At 38.7% G+C, this 18,401-nt stretch overlaps 1 protein-coding gene and 1 long non-coding RNA gene across 7 annotated transcripts in view; one reads left to right on the top strand and one right to left on the bottom strand.

Annotated features, from left to right (window-relative positions):
* LOC118521388 (uncharacterized) overlaps nucleotides 1-16,764 on the top strand; it is a 212,601-nt gene extending 195,837 nt beyond the window's left edge. For 2 of the 3 annotated variants that reach the window (XR_013441818.1, XR_013441819.1), the window contains one exon: nucleotides 14,078-14,922. This is a non-coding gene — a long non-coding RNA (uncharacterized LOC118521388). The other variant, XR_013441817.1, reaches the window with a different exon arrangement.
* EFEMP1 (EGF-like fibulin extracellular matrix protein 1) overlaps nucleotides 1-18,401 on the bottom strand; it is a 58,622-nt gene that overhangs the window by 3,995 nt on the left and 36,226 nt on the right. For 3 of the 4 annotated variants that reach the window (XM_078056539.1, XM_036087851.2, XM_036087854.2), the window contains 6 exons: nucleotides 11,638-11,760; nucleotides 7,768-7,887; nucleotides 6,678-6,797; nucleotides 5,455-5,574; nucleotides 1,465-1,588; nucleotides 1,186-1,381 (listed from right to left, as the gene is read on the bottom strand). In XM_078056539.1, the coding sequence (XP_077912665.1) occupies nucleotides 1,186-1,381; nucleotides 1,465-1,588; nucleotides 5,455-5,574; nucleotides 6,678-6,797; nucleotides 7,768-7,887; nucleotides 11,638-11,760 (803 nt within the window). The remainder of the gene's footprint in view (nucleotides 1-1,185; nucleotides 1,382-1,464; nucleotides 1,589-5,454; nucleotides 5,575-6,677; nucleotides 6,798-7,767; nucleotides 7,888-11,637; nucleotides 11,761-18,401) is intronic. The other variant, XM_078056540.1, reaches the window with a different exon arrangement.

The raw sequence follows: 18,401 nt of genomic DNA, 5'->3' as shown, positions 1-18,401 counted from the left end.
ATTAGAAAAAAAGAACAGAAATAAATTTTGGGTTGGATTTTTCTCTTCAGAAGTTGGTCATGAGAAATTAATCATTTCTAATTTACTGGCAAAGAAGCAGAATCACATAATTCTGGAGTTGGAAGGGAACTTAATATATCAAAGAACGGGATAAACATGTAAACATTAAAAATCTCTAAACTTTACCACGAGAATGAATTTCCCAATTACTTTTCATGTTCTTAAAATGAAATACTGACTTTAAAATTTGATTAAAAATGAAGAGTGCCCAAAGGAGTTTTGAGAAAATTGTAACTGGATGAATAACATCCTTAGCGTGAAACAGTTACCGGAACCCTGCAAACGGCTTGGTGGGGTGCCATCATTTGCACATGAAGTGGTGAGCCGTATTTATAATATGTCAGAATTTTCACCTAAAATGAACTTGCTGAGATGTTGTCTGGGGCCTGGAAGGCTGAGGCACTGGAGTCAGGGAGACCTGCTTGGAAGCCCTTGGAAGGATGAGGGGGTACGAAGAACCAGTTTAAAGGAAGAGAGGCAGGGGCACGGGGAAGCAAAGATATCCATGAAGAGAGAAATGGCAGAATTCAGAGAAAGATTTCATATAGGCATGAAATAAATGGAAAACACAAAGTTGACCTCACATTATCTGCCTAAAGTTTGCAAGAAGGGTACAACTACTGGCACATTTGGTGCAAGGGGTTGGGGTCATTGCTCAGGGACTTCCAGTTTTCAATTTTGGTGTGAACGTAAATAATCTTGCAGATGTAACAACAAGGAATTTATGGTTTTTGAAAAGCTCTCCAGAAATTATTTTTTTACAATTAAATAACTATCACTAATTGGTGGTATCTATTTGGAGTGTGTGTGTATGTGTGCATTGGCTTGTGTTCTGCTGGTCACACACAACTCCATTAGAGTCTTCAACTTGGTATCTGAGTGACTTTAGAGAAGCTACTAAATCTGAGTCTCACTGTTCTGTAAAAAGGGAGATGAAATATTTAGTGTCTATCTGACAGTGTTACCAAGAGGATTAAATGAGATAATGCACACAGGAAGACCTTACACAATGCTTGCACATAAAAACTCCTTAAATGTTAGCTTTCCTTCCAAGTGAATACTGCAAAACCACAGCAAACTTGCATCTGTCCCAACAGCTACAGCTGCCCTCAGGGTACTACTCACTCTTAGGTAGAACTCTCCATTTTCATTTCCAGATTTAATCCGAAAAGTATTGATAGTGTTGGCATAAATGGTTGTGGCCTGTATCTGGAAGATGTCTGATGGCACAGACCTATCGGATCGGATGCTCATGTACTTGTAGACTATAGACTGGGGAAGTTCTCGGCACACCGCACTTGAGACTGGGCAAACACATCGGCTGCAGAAAAAAACAAAAGTATTTCCCAGTTTAGCGTGGGAAGTCAGAAGGTTCTCACTTTCAAAAGTTCTGATTTTTCTTACTTCTCTGATGTTAGAACATAGGGATCTTGACAAGGATTTCGTGGGTAACAACGGAAGCCGCCATGATAATTCCAACACATTTCATCTTCCCGACATTCATTTGTGGTCTCACACTCATTTATATCTGTAAACACATAGGGTCAAAAAATTTACCGATCTAAGTAAATCGTATAATACTTCATAGCTTCACTTCTTGTGCTGTGCTTCCTAGGGACAGTCTAATCCACTGTCCAGAGCATCAAGTCTCCTCCGCCCTCATGCCTTGCTTACCAAAACCACACCTCTAGGCTTTACCTCTCTTGGAAGCTCCTGAGTCAGTCAAATGCCCTCTCCATTGGTTTTGCTTGCTGCTTTCCCAGCCTAGAAGGCCCTCCCCACCCCAACATGAAAATCCCATCTAACCAGCACACTTCAAGGCCAAATTGAGATGCCTCTTCCTTCCTGCAGCCTTCTAACCCTCCAGGCAGAATTTATTCTGCTTCTAATCTTCCAGGGCACTTATCCATCTCTTATTTAATTCCATTTTATTTTATAATTAACTATTGCCATATCTATATTCTTAACTAAATTACAATCTCCCCGAGGGCAAGAATTGGTATCTTTCACTTTTATATAAGCACAGTCAATGGCTAACGTTTGGCTTTGAATTCCACAGATGAACGAACAATAGGTGCTTGATAAAAATATCGTAAAATGACACATACTAATCTGTCTGGAATGACTCAGCTACATCTGTCCTCAATTAAATGCAATGAACTCAGGTCCTACTCAGTCTTGTGTCTAAAAGCACATTAAACTTAGCCCAGATCCCCATACAACCTGAATCTATCTGGATGTGTTCCACCTTGGGTGGCATAGCTATTTGGAGACTGTGTGGAAGAAGGGGAATTAAAGCAGGGGCTGTGATGAGAGGCAAGCCAGGAAAAGACACTGTGAGGAAGCCAGAAGGGCAGAGAGTCCCAGAAAAAGAGTGCTGTGAGAAGGCCAGGCTGGACAAGGACTGGTTTCGGATTTGGGAATTAGGAGCCTCCAGATGACATCTGAGAGAACACTTCCACTAGAGAGCCATTATATTTACTACTAGAACAACAACAATGAAAATTCTATTAATATTTACATCCCTAGCTATGTCTACCTCCCTTTACATTTGAATAATGATTTTGATTTTATCCATTATAAGCCTTTTCTGAATCCTTCTGCCTCATAACCAAATACTTTCATTCATTAATTTACTTCTTCCATAAGTAATTTACTAAATCCCTGCTGCAAGCCAGAAATGGGCGAGTTGCTGGGGTTGAATCTGTTTTTCCTATCAGAATTCTCACACCCCATGTTCTTTTTTGGGGGGGGTCTTTATTGCTCTCTGCTTTGCATTACTGAAATCTGCATGTTTGTCTTAACCCTTCTATTAGCTTATAAACCCCATTAGAGCAGGACTACAGTATTCATCTTTATATCCCTTTATCACCTAGCATTAATGCACTCAGGGGCACCTGGCTTTTAAGAAATATTAAAATAAACTAAATTGCTCTTCACACAAATCATGTAGACATAGATGAGAAAGATATTATCTCTACTTGACTTGGAGGAAAAACAAATAAGGGTTAAGTAAGTGGCTCAAGTTCATACAGGTAGTGACAGGCATGTTTCCACTGTAAGGTACTACACATCCTCTAAATGAGAATAATTCCATGCCTTGTCCTTGGAGGTAAAAAATTTTCTTTTAGCTTCCAAACTGGTCAAAGCTATCTGGAACCCAAGGGGAGACTGGAAAAGTTTCCAAGAGTTTCCAAGAGTCAGTTATACAAAGTATCTTCTTTTGGACTGGCTATGGCTAAAGAAAGAATTTAGATCCCTTAGAAGAAATCATAAGTGACTTGTCCTTTCAATATTCTTCACTTCTCTGAAAAATAAAGATGCTGTTAGCTACAAGGAAAACTAAGACTGGTTTGTTATATGGATACCAAAAATGGCAAAAGGAAACTTTATGTAATAATTTCATTTATTACTTCCATTAACTTAGAGCCTAGCATAATCAATATCTTAATCATTCTGGAATGTTTTTCAGGAATTATTAATAGTATTAAAATATTTGATGAATGTGTGTCTGTGTGTATATGTATTCTCTCTCTGTCTCTGTTTCTCTGTCTGTCTCCTCTGTGGCCTCCACCCCACCCAAACACACACAGAGTTTTCATTTTTGCAAGGTTGTGGAAATGAGAACAGTTATTTCATCCTCAAAATAAGCCTTTTGGGTAAAGGTAAGAATCCATACTCTTTTGTTTTTACTTTAGTCTATAGATGAGGTTGGGAAGAGATGATTTTAGTGGAGAAAACCAATTGCTTTGTACCTTAAAAGAATGTTAAGTCTCTCTCATAAAAAATGTTTTGGCTTAACCAAACATTCTGGAGCTGCATATCTTCAAGATATAACACTCATGAATCCCTTATTTGCAATTCCAGTACATTTTTCACCTTTAATTGTAACAGATATGTTTCCATATACATAGAGTAGGCAGGTAAGATTCCACTGTATGTTAATTTACTTCTGTCCTTTGCTGAGTACCAAATCCATTTATGATCAAAAACACATAGACATTTATCTGAAGGACTCCAGGGAAATTGGTTAAGATATCCCACTGGCTAACATTTTCCTCCATGTAATATTCATGTTAAAAGTCTCAGGCTTCAGAAAGTAAAATCATCAGAATGCAATGTTTTTCCACAATTAACATTAGAGCCTCTAGGAACCTAGAAAGGGGTATAAAGGTGTTCATTGTGCAATGAATGGCATTCTGATTATGCTCATACTTAGTGGTTGGAGTCTAGTTGAATGATCATATGCATACTATAAAATCCCAGGTCCTGGGTGTTCCTCTGAGTTAATATTCTCCTGTAAAATCATGATATAGACTGCGAATCCCTAGTGTCTCCTTTCCTTGATTTTTTCCTTTCTTAAAAGATTTTACTGCCCTTGTATGTCCTTTCTCAGTTCTGATTAAAGAGGACTATCTAGGACAGATTTGCTACTAGTCACTTACATGGCTAAGTAGATTTTATGAAAATGTCTTGGATTGTAAGCCTTTTTAGTTTACAAATAATTTTTATGTATGTTATCTTATTTCATGCTCACAACTCCCTTTTCCAAATGAGAAAGCTGAGGCTTAGAGACATTTGATAATCTGTTCAAGACTGTACAGATAGAAGGCAGTACAGATAGAAGGCAGTACAGCTAGGACTCAAACAAATTTTCTGTCTTCAAGTTCAGTCATTTCTTCCCCACCCCTTCACTGCTTTATGTAAACTTTAAGTCTCTATACTAGCTTTTCTAGGATTATCTATACTTATGGTTTTTATCTGAGCAGACTTTTCCCTGTTAAAGAAATTTGAAACTACATGTACCATTGGAGGTGTGTAGGTATGAAGATCACCTGAGTTTATTTTAAAACTGGACCCTAGGATATTAGCTATTTTGGGATCAATGGGTTTTTTTGCTGAAGAATTCAAGCACATTTTAATACACATGAGGCTGATTTTATCAGCACCTAAATTACTGCCCAATTCATAATCTTGGTGTTTTAGAGGATAAGAGACTGGTTTAAGGTTTGCCTAACCCATATATTAAGTTTATTCTCTAGACTCAAACTCACGGTGAAATATTTTAATAATTGAATCTTTTGGGGCAGGTGATTAGAAGATGTATATCATAGAGATTATGTAGGCTATGTAGAAGAGATATCATTATTTTATTAAAATTATTTATATCTTAAGAAAGAAAAACAATTACTTTAAGTTTTAAAAAAGTCAGTGTTAACTGAATACCCTTTTTATGAGATATGCGTATTGCATGATGAACAAGGGAAAAAAGAGCTCAGATTTTATTCAAGAGGGAAAAAATGAAAGTCTATGGTAGAGGATCCTGTAACTTTCTCCCTGCTATTTTTCTGGTTAAAAATGAACACTTAACAGATATGAAAACAATAAACTCACCCTGACAGGTTCTACTTCTCACCACTTGGTATCCCTGGGGACACATACACGAGAATTTCCCAGGTTCATTGACACATTGATACTGACACAGGTAGCTTGAGGTTCTGCATTCATCAATGTCTGTTGAATCAGACAAGAGCAGGGACACAGAGTTGAAAAACTTACAGGTCACTACTTTGGTAATATTTTTAAAGGTAAGGTAAGAGGGTAAAAATGCTATAAACTCTAAAACAGAAATATAATACTTTGTAAGAAGCTCAGGGGAACATTCTACAATATCAGCTCATTTCCTTTAGAACTTCACCACACAAAGAGTTTTTCTTACCATCAGTTTACCTCAATCATTGCTGAGAGTTTGGTGAATCTCAGACCTAACCATACCGACTGAGCAGACTGAATGAACTGGGAATTCAGGGGAAGAATGCTTTGCATTTCTCAATGGTGATGTCCTTATAGTTTGCTCAGAAGGGCAGAGGCAGCTCTCCAGAGCCAGCCCCTTTTGGTTTTGAGCATAGTGGCATGATATGAGGTCTCTCTGGGGGTGGGGTATGACCTTTGTGGCCCCAAGTAAAGCTGGGAGGCCCCAAGTGTCAATGGCATTCCCCTCAGGATGTCTTATGCCTTCTGAATTGCACAGTGGAACATGCATGGGCAATGGACTCTGAAGGTCATCCTTCCAATTAAATGGCCCTCTTTTTACTTATGTGGAAAGTGAAACCCAGGCAACTTAAGAAATGTGTCCAAATCACACAGTGGTGGGAAAAAGACTAGAGGACAGGTCTCTTGGTCTATATTCTAATGTTTCTGACATGTAATTAGCTCTCTTCAAATTTAAATGTGCATACCAGTCACCTGGGATTCTTGTTAAATGCAGCATCTGACTCAGAGGTCTGGTCTGGGGTCTGAGATCTGTATTTCTCCCAAGTAGAGACAAGGAGGTGTCATTGCTGCTGGCCATCAGATCACTTTGGGAAGCAAGACAATAGAACACTCCTTCTAATTATTAGACCCAGTCTTAATCTAATATTTCAGTTATTTTGTTCCTTCTCCTTTCTCTTGATAACATACTAAAAAGCCAATGTTATAATTGAGCTTAATTAACTGGATTTTAAAATAGAATTCCCATGGTTAAAAATTTGTTTTCATAAACAGACATAATTGGATAAAGCAACAGCAATTATTCAGACTGAACTGTTATTACAAATTATTGGAAAATATTTTACCTTCACAGTTGAGCCGGTCACTGCTCAGCTCATATCCTTGATTGCACTGACAGATGAATGAACCGAGAATATTGTAGCATTGCTGAGCACATTGATTGCTAGCGTCACATTCATTTATATCTGAGAGGAAACATTATATATATTTATATATCTATGTCTTAAAACATATCCTTGCTCTTTTGTACCTATGCCATCTAATGATAAGTGAATGATTCCCGGATTGGATTCTTTGCCCTGCAGAAGCTCACTGGAGAACATCCATTCAGGTTTCATATTTGTTGGAATAACTTCAAACGTCTGTCATGCACTTCTTTTAGAAATACCATAATATTTCTTTCTGGGAATGACAGTTTTGTGTTTGATGAATTTTTCCAAAAGAATTTAATGATTCTAATAAATATACATTCCAGTATCTATGTTCTTTTATAGTTGTTCAGATGCAAAGTGCCAAGTCCATAAATAATTGATATAAGACATTCATACTGATACGGTCTCTCAGCATGCTGTGGTGAAGATTTATCTGTGCTATTTATTACTTTTTAAATGGGTTCTGTTAAATTCCATTACAATTATAACATAAGCCTTTGAGACCCATACAGAGTTTTGCAATGCTCTAAGGCACTGAAAATATTGTGAAAAGGCATTTTTCCTGCACTAGATTCTTTCCATGTCATGCCAATCTTAAGATTGTGTGCCGTGACACTGCATTCTGAAAGGGGAGAAGAAGCATGTAAAAATCAGATGCACTTTCAGTGGAAATTTATGTACTTGAACTTACAGTAACCCATTGGCACCTTCAGGATTTATATCACACACTGTTGACTAATTGGTGTGTGTATATCAATTGATCTGTAGTTTTTTATATCTTTGATACACCCACAGAGAAGAAGTAACACCAAGGTTAACAAAGTTTTCCATTCACATCTTGATGTGTTTTAAGAAACAGATTAGTTATTGTCTTTTCAGCTTTATGCAGGGAAGATAATGCCAGTTCACTCAAGAGCACAGAAAACTGGAAATACTGCAACATGCCCTGATGTTTGTTTTGAAGACAGAAATCCGTCAGTATGGCAGTTTCCCCAAATCTTACCTACACAGGTATAGTTGTTTGCGGCCAACTGAAACCCAGGACTGCACTGGCAATAAAATGATCCCGGTGTATTCACGCATCTTTGGTGGCAATATGGAGGGATGGTGCATTCATCTATGTCTGGGTTATCAGGCACACAAAGAGAACCAGGTTATTGACTATCCATAGCTGTTAGCTCTTTAGTTCTCAGCAGAACATTATCTAGAAAACCTAGCTGGAGAAAAATCTCATTTTAAAAGTAATTCTCTCTCTCTTTTTGAATTAGGGTTTATTTTTTAAAAAATATACTTTGGTTTGCGTTCTGCAGTTGAGTGAGATGTTAAAAATAAAGACTCCATAAGGCTGGTTGAGTGGGTTGAGATTTAAAGACAGAAAAGCAATGAAGACTATTTCACATATATATGAGAATATATATGTCAGTTTGGGCATCTAAAAGATTATCTGTAATGACAGAAGTAAAAAAGGGCTATGGAAGAATCGACTGATGTAACATAAAACTAAGAGAAAGGAGGCGTGGTCTGCCGCTCGGCTGATGACGTTGGCCAAGTCACATAAATGTTTGGCATCTTGGTTTTTTCTTTTGTAAAATGTGGATAGTAATGCTTGCTATGTGTATCTTATGAAGTTTCTATGAGAACCAAATGAAAGAACACTGTGGAAGGAGTAGGATGCTAAACAAATTACCTCTTGAGAGTGCCCTCTGACACTCTGATGAAGTGTTCCAGGCTGTGTTCTTCTCAGATAAATATTTCCAACAATAAAATGGTCAGTTGAGAACTTGCGGGGTAGGATTAATTAACATCTTAGAAGCATAATAAAATTTCATTAACTCTACACTTTGTGACAACTCTAACATGGAGTGTGTCATTTAAAATAATAATTATGCATGTAAATGTAAGACTGTAGTGACACTACCTTATGGTAGAAAACGAAAAGAAAACAATACTTTATGCTGAGTTCTTCTGACTAAAACTGTGGGAGGCAGTATGCTCAAGTGGCCTCAGGATAACCTGAGATGAATCTTTGTTCTGGCACTTACTAGCATGGTCTTAACCTCTCAGAGCTTCATTTCCTCTTCTGTAAGTGATAATACAACAATGTGGTGGACTTGTTGGGAGGATAACATGAAATTATATAGGCAAACTTCCTTGCAAAAAACAGGTAAAAATAAATGGCAGCTATTATTAATAGGCTGCAAAATAGATTTGATTTCACTTGAATATTGAAATAAAAGGTAATGACATTGACATGGCTTTCCACCTCATTTATTGAGGTGTCTGCTCAAATGTCACCTCAGGGAGGCCATCTCTGTCCATCTATATAAAATGGCTTCTTCTGTCCCATCTGTCCCTTTTTCTGCTTTATATTTCTTTGTAGTCATTGACACTCCTTCACATTGTGTTATGTGTTTATTTGCTTCTTATCTATCTCCCTCACTATAATGCATGGCAAATAAGACCTGTTTCCTCTTCAGGTGAAGGTAGAATATTTTTTGTCTGTTCACTGCTTTGTGCTTAATACCTGGAACAGGGTCTGGCATAGTAGGTGCTTGATAAACATTAGTTCAATGAGTGTAGACTTTATACTAATTAAAAGCAATTTTAGCATAGTTCTTCCTAGTATACCATATTATAGCCAGGTGCCAGTATTGACAGCAAATTTGTATAAATGGTCCCTTCTAATAGCTCCATGAGGGACGTGATTCTGTAAAATGTGTTTGTTCACCATGAAGGCCCAGCACTTAGAACAGTATCTGGTACATGGTCAGCCCTCAGTAAATACTTGATGAATAAATGATGCATGTCTTCTTAACCAGTGAACATCCATTGAATCATTGTTATTTCCAAGCATTGTGTTTGGCACTACATTTTATAATGATCATAAATACATACAGTATACCCTGTCTAGCATGGAAGAAAGGCATGAAAACATATTATTGCATGGAATGGTAAGATCAACAGTAGAAAGCTGTACAAGGGACAGAAAGAGCTCATTCTACTCAAGGTGTGACCTGCTGACCACTGTTAGTCCATGGACTATTTGGACCAGTCTGCAACAAATAAGTACAGAAATTGAGAAAAATTGAGAATATGTGTTTAGGAATAGCAATTTGTGTTACCACAACATTTTTTTATTGTACTTTATAGTAGTATCAATCTGCAACAGACTAGAAATTTACAAAAAAAAAAAGACTCATCAAGGTTTGAGAAGTAGTGACATAGAGGAAGGAGTAACTAATCATGTCTAGGTAAATCATGGAAGACTTCCCAGATGAAGTGACCCTGAGCTGGGATTTGGAAATTGAATAGGAGTTTGCCAAGGCTGCACGTTCCTGGTGCTGAAAGAGCTTATGTAGAGGCACTAAAGTGCAACACTGTGTGATGTATGTGGGGAAATGTAACTAGTGAACAAGGCTGAAGTATAATATTTTGGGGAGAGAAGGGTGTTGATACAACAGAGCTGGGCAAGGATCTGATGGAAGAAGACCTTATATGCTCTGTTGACGAATGTGGAGTTGGTTCTGTGGGTGAGGGGAACAGCAGGGAAGCCACATGATTAGATCTGAATTTAAGAACGTTTCCCCCTGCCATATCATATAGGGCTGTAATCATACATTTTATTCCCTTTAATTTTTCCCATAGTAGGTTGAGTTAGTTCTTTTTCTGTACCTTTTATACCCTCAATTGTTTATTTTCCTGACTAATCCATCAGGCAAAACTTTGGTGCCTGTGGAGTTTTCTATACAATCTTCTCCTGCATCACAGCTTCAGTCACACAAAGCCTGGGCCTTCCTCAGAGGCTGGGCACTCACCCCAAAACTTGGGCATAGCTCCGTGGCGGGCAGGACTGGGCCAGGGCCCTTGAGGAGCTCAGTGTTGACATCCTGACATCAACAGTGGACATTCTCAGGTGAAAATTAATGCTAGCTTCCTGTCCCCACATTCTTATCCTCTGTTCCAAAGAGGTAACAAGGATTCTTCACTGATGTATGTTAAAAGGTGGTATGTAAATCACTATCAATATCATATGAACACAATTGACATAGGGAGTCAGTAACAAAGTTTTACTCCTAGTGCTGGACCTCATGGCTGAACCCAGAACACATTTACTTTTACTGTTTACTTCTCATTTGCCAGTCAGTATCCTCATACTGTATACTTCTAGTCATTATAAAAAACAATGCACAGAGCATCTACTTGGCAGGCACTTTTCAGGTCTGGGGAGACAGCAGTGACACAAACCAGACCCGGCTCCTGCCCTCAGGTAGCTTAAGTAGAGCTCTCAAGTAGAGGCACATGCTGTACTTGGCTTTGCATTCCCAGCACTGCACCAACGTGCAACATAACGAATGTTTAGTGCATGTCTCTTAACTCATCACACAATGATAGCACACAGCTATTCCACCCAGGACTTGTTGCAGCTCTAATCACTCCCATATATGAGCTCCTGTCTAAAGCCTCAAAGTGAATTAGCGGTAGAGCTGGGATTTGAACCTCACCATGTGTCCTATAAGCTATGCTATTTTATGAACCAGTGAATGAAGGTCACCTCATCAATGTTTCGGTGCTATGGCCCCCAAATAGCTAATTTAAAATTATTTTCTTGGTTGCTTTTGTGGTCCCATTCATACTCCAAATTTTTGCTTTTGCTTAGTCTAACATGTAGCCAACACTTTGATATCCAGAATATGCTCACCCTTTAAGGTTAGCTCTTGTTAATGTGGAAAATGGATCAGGAGTCAATGAAAGAATAAGCAGTTGTTAGCTATCATTCTCCAAATAAATATGAGTGCTTTGTTTTGAATGACTGAGGTTTAAACAAGTAAGAGGTTTAGGACCAGGATTTTGCTCACTGCTCTGCTGTACTTACCTATACACTGCTCTCCTCGCTTCTGATACCCTGGAGGGCACTGACAGGCGAAGGAGCCTCGTAAATTGATGCACACTTGGTCGGCTCTACAGTTGTGAGTCCCTGCAGTGCACTCGTCTATGTCTGGTAAAGATATCCAGCACAGAGTTTGAGTTGGTTGTGCAGATGTTACTATTTCCTCCATTTAAAAAAACCCGAAGAAGTATAGTTGACACATAAGTGACATTCAGATGTACAACATAGTGGTTCAACAACTCTATACATTACGTTATACTCACCGCAAGTCTAGCTACCATCTGTCACCATACAATGATACTATTGCAGTACCATGAACTACATTCCCTATGTTGAATTGTCATCATACTTTTTTTTTAAGAAATAAAGTTTTTTACTTTATTCTTAAAACAATACTCTGTAATATTATTATATTAGAAATGTTTAAAATGATAAATGATTTCAAGCGTTCAGAAAATAATTTCATAGGTGCTGGTGTGTACCACTCAGATTTAACACATGCTAACATTAACCCATGCTTGTCTCGGCTCACTTTATTTCCAGAAATGAAACATTTGAGACATAGCTAAAGCCTTACTGTATTCTCATCTCTTTACCCACCCACCTACCACTATGCTGGTAGGTGTGAATCTTTCCCTGAAATGGTTTTATACTTTTATTATACATCCATCCATTAGACTAAACAGTGCATCTGTTAGAATATACAGTGCTGTTTTGTGTGTTTTAGTGTAAATAAATTGTATAATACTTCTACCCAACATATTGTATTTGAGATCATTTATGTTGACAAGTCTCTAAAGATCTGTTCAGTAACCAGATATAAATCAAACTTTAATACTGTACATTTCCTGTTGCCTTTTTTTTTTTAACTTTAATTGCAGCGATGCCTGTGTGGCTCAGCTGGTTGAGCATCTGACTCTTGATTTGGGCTCATGTCATGATCTCAGGGTCGTGGGATGGAGCCCTGTGTCAGGCTCCACGTTCAGTGCGGAGTCTGCTTGAGATTCTCTCGCTCTCTCCTTTTGCCCCTCCCCCCAGCATGCCCTCTCTCTCTCTCAAATTGCCCCTCCCCCCAGCATGCCCTCTCTCTCTCTCAAATAAGTAAATCTTTTTAAAAAAAACCCTTTTTGGGGCCCCTGGGTGGCTCAGTCAGTTAAGCATCTGCCTTCAGCTCAGGTCATGATCCCCGGGTCCTGGGATACAGCTATATCGGGCTCCCTTAGCTGGGAGCCTGCCTCTCCCTCTCCCTCTGCCCCTCCACCCCCCTGCTCGTGCTCTCTTTCTCGCTCAAATAAATAAATAAAATCTTAAAAAAAAACCCTCTTTCATTGCAAATTTCAAAATGCAAAGGATTCAACCTGTTCATATTCCTCTAGGAGAGATAAAACTGGTGTAGTTTAAAATACCTATTTTCCCAAAGCATTTCATTTCAGTTTAAAAAAGGTATTTCCCCAAAGCAGTTCTATAATTTACTAAATGTGCCCTAAGGAGTAGCTAGATTATAGTTTCAGAAAAGTAAAAAATGCTCAGTCATAATATATTGAATCTGTTATAATGAATTTCTTTGGGATCAAAGTGTGATGTGAATTTGTGCGTGTGCATTCATATTACAGTAATTTATAAGTGAAATTTAATTTTGCCGTTTCAACATTACCTTCGCATTCAATTAACTCTCTCCCATTATGAAGTTAAATAGGTGAGTTAAGAAGATTATGTGATTTTGGCATTCTTCAACAACTGAAGAGTCTAAGCTTTGTTAAAAAATTTTATCAAACTTGGAATTCCTAGATGACAAATTTTGCATAGAAACTGAGAGCCTTAGATCATCACTGTGGTAAACCCAGGGTGGTGCTTTGGAACAAACAGTGGGCTAAAATTCAATACAAACGATGAGCCATCAGTAATTAGAATGTATTCCTCAATTCCTGCCTTCTCCTAAAGACGCTCAGAGAGTGGTTCCTGCTGTGTTGCCTTTCAACTCTCTCTATTTCCAGGGAGAGCTGATGCACTCACTCCACCAATGTAAGAACGTAGGAGGTTCCTGTTGTAAGAGAGTTGTCCTCAGATATCGGCTTGGAACGATAACAGAGATTTTTTCCAAAAGAAAGAAGGAGGGGAGATGAGAAATACTCGAGGGATGTATGGCCATTTATTGGATAATACCCTATAAAAGCGTCTACTTAACATAATTCTTTGAACCTGGTTTTAAAGTTGTGGTGAACTTTTTGCGTTATTGTTTTTTATTTTTGTTTTGACATCCATTGTCATCATCATTATTTTCAAATCAGTGATTCCAACTCTGTCCTTTTAAGGTACTATGCAGAGGTGCCACGGTCTTGCTTTGAAATTATCTGCTCTTTTTTGTGTCTTTTATTATATTCTCATATGCACTTGATGAAAACATTTCTACTGGGGTTTCTTTCAGAGCTTTATGACTCGCTAATGCAGAAATGACAGCAGAATTCCTATTGTTTTATGTCAAGAGCATCTGCCAACATTTGCAGTGATAACAGCCCTGAGAGATACCGAAATGTGAGACTCAGATGTGGCAAGTTTCCTCAGTACATGTGGGCAGAAGATCAAGGACTGGGGCCGGCTGCTGCATGTTCTAAGGGAGGCCTCACCGGTGACTGCGGCTTTTCTTTCTGAGACCTCTCTGCAAACCGCCTCCACCTCATCACATTCCCAATGCCCTACAATTTCCTTCCTACTTTCTTGTTCACTTCTAAGGCTCTTTGATAAATAGGCTAATATTTCTAGTGGACTTAATATATCATTAAATAGGTTTTAAATGTAAAAATTGTGCTACCTGGACCTACCCCTTCTTAAGAACAAGGTCCGCTGACCTTCTGAGAAAGATTATTGAGTAAAAATATTAGGTGAGTTAAAATAATTTAATAATAAAAAAAATACCACTGGGGCGCCTGGGTGGCTCAGTCGTTAAGCGTCTGCCTTCGGCTCAGGTCATGATCCCAGGGTCCTGGGATCGAGCCCCGCATCGGGCTCCCTGCTCAGCGGGAAGCCTGCTTCTCCCTCTCCCACTCCCCCTGCTTGTGTTCCTGTTGTCGCTATCTCTGTCTCTGTCAAATAGATAAATAAAATCTTAAAAAAAAAAAAAAATACCACTGCCCCCATGCCACTGTATTCTTTTCCTTTCTCTATCAAAACAAACAAACAAACAAACAAAACTGCAATAGGACTCACCGTACCTAACACTGGTGATATTTTTAACACACTTTGTACATACTTGGACTCACTTTAATTTTTAATTCTTTCAGATGGGAAACTTCCTGAAATTCAGTAAAACACAACTGCATGAAATCCCCTTCAAGAAATTATTCCAAAGGAGTTGAATGCGTGCTCTGTCATATACCTAGAGCTGGATCTGCTAGGAAATGAACTGACTACATTTTCATTTACAGCTTCTCCAACTCAAGCTGAGATGATTTATCTTCTCCTTCGCTCTTAGCAGTTTATCTAATGCTGAAGAACACATAGACAGATAGGATCTCTTTGAACGATCTTCGATTATACTGTCAATTCATACCATTATTCAAATAACACAATTTTATTATTTTAAAAGTTGTACTTTGAGACCCTGTTATTATTTACTCACAAAGCATATGTCATATGAGAAAGTCATGTAAGAATTGTTATGCATTGTTAAAGTCTCTTACACTTTTTTCTAAAGGTTTTATTTTTTTAAGTAATCTCTACACCTAACATGGGGGGCTCAAACCCACAACCCTGAGATCAAGAGTCGCTCGCCCTACTGACTGAGCCAGCCAGCTGCCTCTACGCTTTCCTTTTCTACTTGTATGCATTTCTATTTGTCTTAAACATCAGAAAATTAACGTGGTAAGTCACTAAAACATACATCTATGTCAGAGACTCGAAGAATATCCATTCCTATGCTGGTATATCAGAAGACCTGGTTTCCCAGACTTTTCATTTATGAAAGGCCTCTGTGGTGGAAGTATCTCAAATGGCAAAAGCACTGCTTTATTCATAAGGGAAACGACTCAGGTCAGCCATGATTTTCTTGGTAATCTAGGAAAAAGTACTCTGGGAGAGGAGTTTTTGTTTTGCTTTTAAACTATCTATAATTTATCCTTGACAGTGAAGCTCACAGTTCTTAAGCAATCAGTTAACACATTCCCTGGGCCCTAGCCCCAAACTCTTTGAGGATGGGGTCTACGTCTTACTTTTTCCTGTATTCCTAATGCCTAGCAGAGTGCATGAAACATCGTGGGTTTCTGTTTGTTCAATAAATGGATGAATGAATGATAATCGTTTGCTGGAACCCATGCCTAGAGTTTGAAGGACGTAGGATCAGTGTTTTATCTTATGGAACTAATCACTGGAAGGGTGACAGGCAAGATGTGAGAAACAGCAAAACCAGCAAGATGTCAGCACACGGAAACTGTAGGAAAGCAAAGTTGTTGAGAAGTGCAGAAACTAGGAGGCATAAGGCAGCATCGGAGGTGGGTGGCTGTAGAAGGTTTGCTGGGCCAGGGGAGTTTTGAGCTGCGTTTTGAAGAAGGTGAGGAGGCTATTTCTAGGCAGGAGGCAGGCTCGCATTAGAAAACCTCCAATGAAACAAGTGGTCTGCAAGGCAGTTGGAGTCAGCATGGCTGGAGGGGCTGTGTGTGAGGAGCCCGCTGCGGTGCCTGCTTGAAGGTGCTCATAAAGTGGTAGCGCAAATCCTAAGCAAAAATTCAGGGCCTCAAAGTGGGATTGGAATTTGAATTGGACATCACGGGGAGCAGCTCTGAACTATGTAGACACAGCCTAATGTAAACATAGCCAGAGAACAAAATAATAGAGTGTGCTTCCTAAAATATCACAACACGTAAATCAACTCACATTTCATCATTCTAATGCATCAAGAATAGCTAAGGGCAGTATTTGGTGATTCCCTCATTTTTCAAAAATGTGCCCACACTCTCCCTCCTAGTGATTTATACTGTTGTAGGTCCCTTTCTTGCTGACTTTGGCACCATTATTGCTTCAAATAATGCAGTCTGATCTTTGCTCGGCTCTTACTCCTAGCCTCTTTATCATGCGGACCCCCAGTCTATGGGACTGCATACTTGGTTTCCTCTCAAAAGTTAATGGAGGCAACTGTGTCCACATCTCTGTGGTGTCCATTAAGTCCCTGCTTAGGCCCGCATTCTCTATGTTTTTGGCTCCTTCCCGTCATTCTGACTCATATTTCCCAAACCCCTGACTCATGCTGCTTTCTCTCTCTTATGCAACATTTTAATCTCTGCAATGTTCTCTTCATAATTTGATAACTTACCACGACATGGACATTGAGTGTGTTTTCATGGGCAAACATTTTCTGTACCTTAAATGCTTTAGATTACCATTTAAACTTTGTGCTTTAGGTTTAAGGAATAATTCATAACTACTTTGGAATAATCCACCACTGCCCAGTGATGAGAGAACACACTGAAATAGGAGGAAGAGACTGAAGTGATTTTGCATCTGTCACTGCCCAGGTGATCTAGGACCATGGAATCAATTCTTTTTCTCTGTTTCTCCATCTATAAAATAGACTGTCCACCCTTAATAATGCATGGATTTTTTTTTAAGAGTTCAGAATCTTCAAAATATATCTTTTTGTTTCCAGATTGTAACCCTTAGAGTAAAATAGCCACATCTTTACTAGTTCTGTGGGGAGCACTGTGCATGCTTTGTGAATATTACTTGATGGCACTGTCCTTTGAACTCCTGTGGTTAAAGCAAAGGCAGCGGTTAAATTCAAGTTGCTATTTCTTCATCTGGGTGAATTTACAATCTTATATCTTCTGCAACCATACTAATTTAATCTCATAAATGGAGTAAAGTAGAAAAAAAAGAGGTCAGGGCTTCATGTTTGCTGTGAGAAGGAGCTACTTTATTCCTAGCGCCTTCCCTTCCCTTCCCTCCCCTCCCTTCCCCTCTTCTTCCCTTCCCCTCCCTTCCCTTCCCCTCCCTTCCCTTCCCCTCTCCTTCCCTTCCCTTCCCTCTCCCCACCTTCCTTCCTTTCTTTTCTTTCTTTCTTTCTTCTTCTTTCTTTCTTTCTTTCTTTCTTTCTTTCTTTCTTTCTTTCTTCTTTCTCACATTCTTAACAATCTAGATAATACCCATCTGCTCAGAATGATTGGTCCTAATCCTTTCCAGTGACAGGACAATAAATTAGTTCCCAGCACTCTATTTACTCTATAAAACTTTTTAAATAAAAGGGACGCATTGGGTAAGGATCTTATTGTTATTTTGGGTCTTCACCTTATTTTTCAGTATAATCCTGGAAAGTAGGAGCTAGCTCAACAAGTGCTGAGAGTATGGCTGTTTTACTACTGCCTCATCCATTCATGGCTCTTAGTAATGACAATCTGAGTATTCAAGACATTAAATTATGTTGCTTCAATTTCGATTAGGAAGGAGGTGTGTGATTTTTTTATGTAACTTCATATACAAATTTGTTAAAATTATAAAATTAACGGGTGTAAAAATAGGTAAGTGCTTAGCAATATTTAAATACTTATTATTTGATTAGAAAAATGGATCTGCGAGCCTCTGATTTAATCCTGATAACAGCTCTGTGGAATAAGTGGTCACATCATGCACAATTTATGGAAGAGGCAGGAGGATGCCACTGAAATGCAGATAAGTGAGGTCACCTGCCCAACATCACACAGAGTAGAAATTCAAACCCCAGATTTCCATTTTGCCCCTGCAATTTAGGTTTCCAGAAAGACTTA

Source organism: Halichoerus grypus, chromosome 10 (genome assembly GCF_964656455.1).
Source record: "Halichoerus grypus chromosome 10, mHalGry1.hap1.1, whole genome shotgun sequence".
Lineage (NCBI taxonomy): Eukaryota > Metazoa > Chordata > Mammalia > Carnivora > Phocidae > Halichoerus > Halichoerus grypus.
The sequence above is the reverse complement of the archived record's forward strand: the minus strand, read 5'-3'. Positions and strand labels throughout refer to the sequence as shown.